The sequence below is a fragment of the Leptodactylus fuscus genome, chromosome 11 (assembly GCF_031893055.1).
Source record: "Leptodactylus fuscus isolate aLepFus1 chromosome 11, aLepFus1.hap2, whole genome shotgun sequence".
Classification (NCBI taxonomy): Eukaryota; Metazoa; Chordata; class Amphibia; order Anura; family Leptodactylidae; genus Leptodactylus; species Leptodactylus fuscus.
The window spans coordinates 76,201,361-76,206,853 of NC_134275.1; the positions used below are offsets into that span (position 1 = coordinate 76,201,361).

General features: G+C 44.6%; 1 protein-coding gene across 1 annotated transcript; it reads left to right on the top strand.

Moving 5' to 3' along the window:
• Nucleotides 1–1,859: 1,859 nt before the first annotated feature.
• Nucleotides 1,860–4,623, top strand: RNF225 (ring finger protein 225). The gene is made up of 2 exons (XM_075259098.1): nt 1,860–2,047; nt 3,969–4,623. Exon 2 carries the CDS (start codon nt 3,992–3,994, stop codon nt 4,610–4,612), a length of 621 nt encoding a protein of 206 aa, XP_075115199.1. The 5' UTR covers nt 1,860–2,047; nt 3,969–3,991; the 3' UTR covers nt 4,613–4,623.
• The last annotated feature ends 870 nt before the right edge of the window (nt 4,624–5,493 follow it).

A 5,493-nucleotide genomic window follows, 5' to 3' on the forward strand; every position in this document is an offset into this window, starting at 1 on the left:
GCCCCCACACAGTATAATATCCCCCATTGTGGCTCCACACAGTATAATATCCCCCATGGTGGCCCCGCACACTGTAATGTCCTCCTTCTTGCCCCAATGCAGCATAATATTCCCTGTATGGCCATCACACAGTATATTGTTCCCCCAACACTGTGTAATGTTCTCCTGTAGCCCCCAGAAAGTATAATGTCCCCCTTCTAGACCGCACAGTATAATGTCCCCCTTCTAGACCGCACAGTATAATGTCCCCCTTCTAGACCCCACAGTATAATGTCCCCCTTCTAGACCCCACAATATAATGTCCCCCTTCTAGACCGCACAGTATAATGTCCCCTTCTAGACCGCACAGTATAATGTCTCCCTTCTAGACCCCACAGTATAATGTCCCCCTTCTAGACCGCACAGTATAATGTCCCCCTTCTAGACCCCACAGTATAATGTCCCCCTTCTAGACCCCACAATATAATGTCCCCCTTCTAGACCCCACAGTATAATGTCCCCCTTCTAGACCCCACAGTATAATGTCCCCCTTCTAGACCGCACAGTATAATGTCCCCCTTCTAGACCCCACAGTATAATGTCCCCCTTCTAGACCCCACAATATAATGTCCCCCTTCTAGACCCCACAGTATAATGTCCCCCTTCTAGACCCCACAGTATAATGTCCCCCTTCTAGACCCCACAGTATAATGTCCCCCTTCTAGACCGCACAGTATAATGTCCCCCTTCTAGACCCCACAGTATAATGTCCCCCTTCTAGACCCCACAGTATAATGTCCCCCTTCTAGACCCCACAGTATAATGTCCCCCTTCTAGAACCCACAATATAATGTCCCCCTTCTAGACCCCACAGTATAATGTCCCCCTTCTAGACCCCACAGTATAATGTCCCCCTTCTAGACCCCACAATATAATGCCCCCCTTCTAGACCCCACAATATAATGCCCCCCTTCTAGACCCCACAATATAATGTCCCCCTTCTAGACCCCACAATATAATGTCCCCCTTCTAGACCCCACAATATAATGTCCCCCTTCTAGACCGCACAGTATAATGTCCCCCTTCTAGACCGCACAGTATATTGTCCCCCTTCTAGACCACACAGTATAATGTCCCCTTTGTGGCTCCCAGACAACATAATGGTCTCCCTTGTGGCCCCCGCACCATATAGTCTGTTGAGGACACAGGTATTGTTGAAGCCAGGACATATCTGGAACAGCTGGGGGCTGGGGACAGAACCCAAAATCCAGGACTGTCCTGCTACGTCTGAGACTATTCGGAGGGGTATCACCTCCTGTGAGGGGTTGGCAGCAAAAAGAACAAGATGGAGCCCCCTGGTGGTGGTGGTCTTGTCACCAGGCTCTCACTGCCCTCTCTCCCTAGTAGGGGGTATTAGTGGGGTTCCCCTCGGTTGGCCCCTGACTTCAATCAGCCTGGAAGGGTTTGTCTACGCTGGATATAAGTGTCACAAACCCTCAGCTGTGACAAACTCTACAGTATAGTCGTGTCATATTGCACCAACGTTTGAAATGGAAGATGAATGAGTGGATGAAATAGGAACCTGTGCCTTTAAGACATCCTGGGACTTCTGGTTCCACATGTTGTTTGCTGCATAGGACGTGACCTGTACTGAACATTATGTGAATACCAAATATAAGGTAAGTGCCGCAGCTTTCTGCATTGTTTACCACCCCTCGTTTATTTGGGAGGCCCAGACATCGGGTCCTGACACCCCTCTAGGGGAGGTCCTGTTCTGGGCCACTTACTACCTGCGTGCGTCACTGGGACAATTGCTATAGGTGACAAGTCCCTTATCAATTCAGCAGCCGAGAGAGGGAGTGAACGCGGAAAAGGACGGCACCTGCACTAGGTGAGACTTCCAGACAGACAGGTTGGGCGAGATTCCCTCAGCTGCACTGGGCCAGATTAGACAGCCTGAAAAACTGTCCGCAAACTAACAGATGATCATAAGGAAGGAACGCTCTGCGGGACGAGGAGAGCCAGAGCGGGACGAAAATACGGCCAAATATAATGCAACGTGCAAAAGGTGAGAGATTACTATACTAAAAGAGAGTGCAGAGGGAGAGCGGAGCCGGCAGATAAGAGAGAGCCCGGAGTCGCTGGTACCAACATCCACCGCGCAAATAGAGACATCCTGCCAGGCACACGCTGCTACAGGGCAAGGACACGTGTGGCCGACAGCTGGCACCTCCCGGCTGCCCACAACCCTCCTTCATGTGCAGGGTGAGCGCCCGCTCTCCAGGGTGTAGCATCAGATTCATTACATTCTATTTGTTACTTTTTTTTGCTTCATTATTTCTCTATTATTTATTATATTTTATTATTTTATAAACAATTAATATTATTGTTACTATTAGGCTTTATTATTTATTATTATTATCATCGTTGTTATTGTTACTATTAGGCTTTATCTTTCACTCCTGATTATTATTATTATTATTATCATTATTATTACTATTATTATGTTTATTACTATTATTATGTTTATTACTATTATTATTTATTATTGTTAATATCATCGTTATTATTGTTACTATTATTATTATTGTTATTATTATTATTATTATGTTTATTATTATGTTGTTTTTTTATATTATTTGTATGATTTCTTCTACTTCTTTTCTATCTTATTCCTTAGTCATACATTAGCTGCACCCACCCATTTTGCGTTACCTATAGACACAGAAATCCTTTGCATACAGAATGCAAATATGATCTAATATGTAGATAAACCGAGGTCTAGCATCCATACACACATAGCAGAGCTGAGATTGTCTTTTGGTTGGTAAATTTATTAAGATACCATAACTGTGCAGCCCCAGAGAATGAGATGATAATATCGGCTCTGCTACACACATACATCCCTATATATACATACCTATACAGACATACTGATACATCCCTATATATACATACCTATAAATAAATAAATGCATACATACATACCTATAAATACATACCTATACGTACCTATACATACATACATACCTATACGTACCTATACCTACACACACATACATACATACATACTTATACACACATATCTATGAAATCTATATAGTCATTTCTTTGATTCAGAGGAAGCAGAAAAGATTCAATAAAGATGACAAACCTTCAAAAATGGTGTTCACCGACCTCTGGCTCTCTGGCTGTCACAAAACTACAACTCCCAGCATGCTCTGACAACCGCAGACCTTACTACAGCGCCGTTCCCTCAGGGGTAGTGATATTTGAGGTGTAATAGTAGCCCTTCTACCATACAGGAATATACCAGTACTGCGAATGGCGTATATTAATATTCAGATTGGAATGTCAGCTCTTCAGACTAGAGGCCAGGGGTTTGTCAGTGGTAATATTCACTGCTCACCTTTTGTTAGACCCTGGAGGTAAGGATTGGGCAGACTATTTAGATATTTGTTCATAACATGCAATTGAATAGACCTGAGCTGCAATACCTGACACGGCCTCTATACAAGGGTGGCGCTGTTACAGTAAAATCAACAAGATCTTATTGACAATGTGGACAATAGATTAACTATCCATAGGTGAGTGACAATGCCAGATATAACTGATACACATAGAGAAAGATTAACAATACAGGGTTTACAAGAGCTAGGACAGGAGATGGATGAACAATCTGCTCGTGAATACAGCAGGACTCAGACGATGTTCCAGTGAATATATATATATGAGCATGTCTTCTTGGCTTCTAGTATTAGGGCCTGTAGATGTCACGTTGTCCTGATATAGGACAGTCTATTAAGCTGGCATGTCTACTTTAAGATGGTGTTACCCCCATTGACCTCTTTATCCAGTTTCCCTTAATGTGCATGTTAGCTCTTTGGAGGGGAGGTCGTCTGCTCTGTTCTTCCTTCTGATCTGGGGAAAGGGTCTCATGGAGATTCAATTCTCCACCTAAGTGATTCTTGGATTTGATGTCTCTACAGATACTTGAAGATTACACCTTACCATGGAGAACGAAACCCAAGTCTCTACCATTGATGATGATGGAATCTCCGAATGTGTGATCTGCTTCACGTCCTATGACACTCTCTTCCATCTTCCCAAGGTTCTCTCCTGCGGCCATGTCTTCTGCCTGGAATGTCTGTCCAGAATCACGGTGGGCTCGACAGAGCCAGAATCTCTTCCTTGCCCAGTATGTCGAGTGCCAACAGCAGTTCCAGCAAAGAAGGGTCCTCCTGCACTGTCTACCGACAAAGACTTACTAAGAAGACTTGACAGCTCACCAACATGCCCAGCACCTTCCTTGAGATTTAGCCGAAAAAAGGGGCGCTTGTATGTGCCACAACATAACAGCCTGAATGTTAGCTCTGTCAGTCTCAGTGTGGACCTTGGCCGTCCACCTCCAGACCCTCATTCTCCACGAAGACTGTGTCAGCTCATGAGGTCAGGAGGCTGCGTCTTCTATGGCTCAATCGTTTTAATTTTGGCCCTTACGGTGGCCCTCATCCTGGCTGGAGTCTACATTTTCTACCTACTGCCTTGGCGTTTAAATAATACTTTAGGGGGTCCTTCTGCACCTGGCTTCAATGAGACCTACCCCACAAATACCACAAGCGGCAGACTATAGCAAGTACCAGCTGATCTACTGCAATCCTGGAGCCTTTACTCATGGGTGACTTTATCTTCTATGCTTCAATTATTGTCATTTTGGCCCTGATCTTGGCTGGAGTCTACATTTTCTACCAAGCCTACCTACTTGGCAATACAATAAATCTGCAAGGATGTCTTCTGGGCCTGGTGGCTACAAAGCAACCCATACTCCAAATATCCCAAGGAGCATCACACCATAGTACAATACGATGATCTATCAGAAGCTTCAAGCCTTCACCAGTGAATACATTTCGTGTTGATCAGGGATACAATTTCTTGCCTCGAAGAACAAAACCTCCGCCCTTCATGGTCTTCTCAATATTTGAGGATTCCACCTTTTTGGTGAAGGCTCGCTGGACATCCATGTTTTTGTGGAGTCTTCCTTACACCTCAGGTCTGTTGATGTATCACCGGAGATAATCTCTTCGTTCTTGCACTGTTGACTGTCATTTCTGAAGCCTATAATTAGTAAACTATGATGTGTAACGTTTCAGACATTCCAGCGTATCCCATTGACTGACGCCTCATGGGGACATTACTGTAAGAGGCACAGTGCCACGTATGAGCCACGACATGCCGAGAGCCTAATGAGGCCAGCATTAATGAAAAATTACAGTTCTAAATTATTTTTATGGATCTGTTTAGCATCTAAATCTCAGTACAGGTGATAGACTTTGGATCCTCCACGTGGAGCGTGAAGAACTGGTGCCTTCAAAGACTTGGCTTTTGTGGAAGCCTTTTGTGTAACTCGCTGCTAGCACCACCATGAGCTATTGTTCAAAAATTGGCTTGTTCCATACCAGTTAGGGTATTTTGGGCAGGAGCCCCCTCCTGGTTCATGGGCATGGTACTTGAAGT

Coding starts and splice junctions, on each gene's coding strand:
- RNF225 (XM_075259098.1), top strand. CDS start 3,992: ATGGAGAACGAAACCCAAGTCTCTACCATTGATGATGATGGAATCTCC.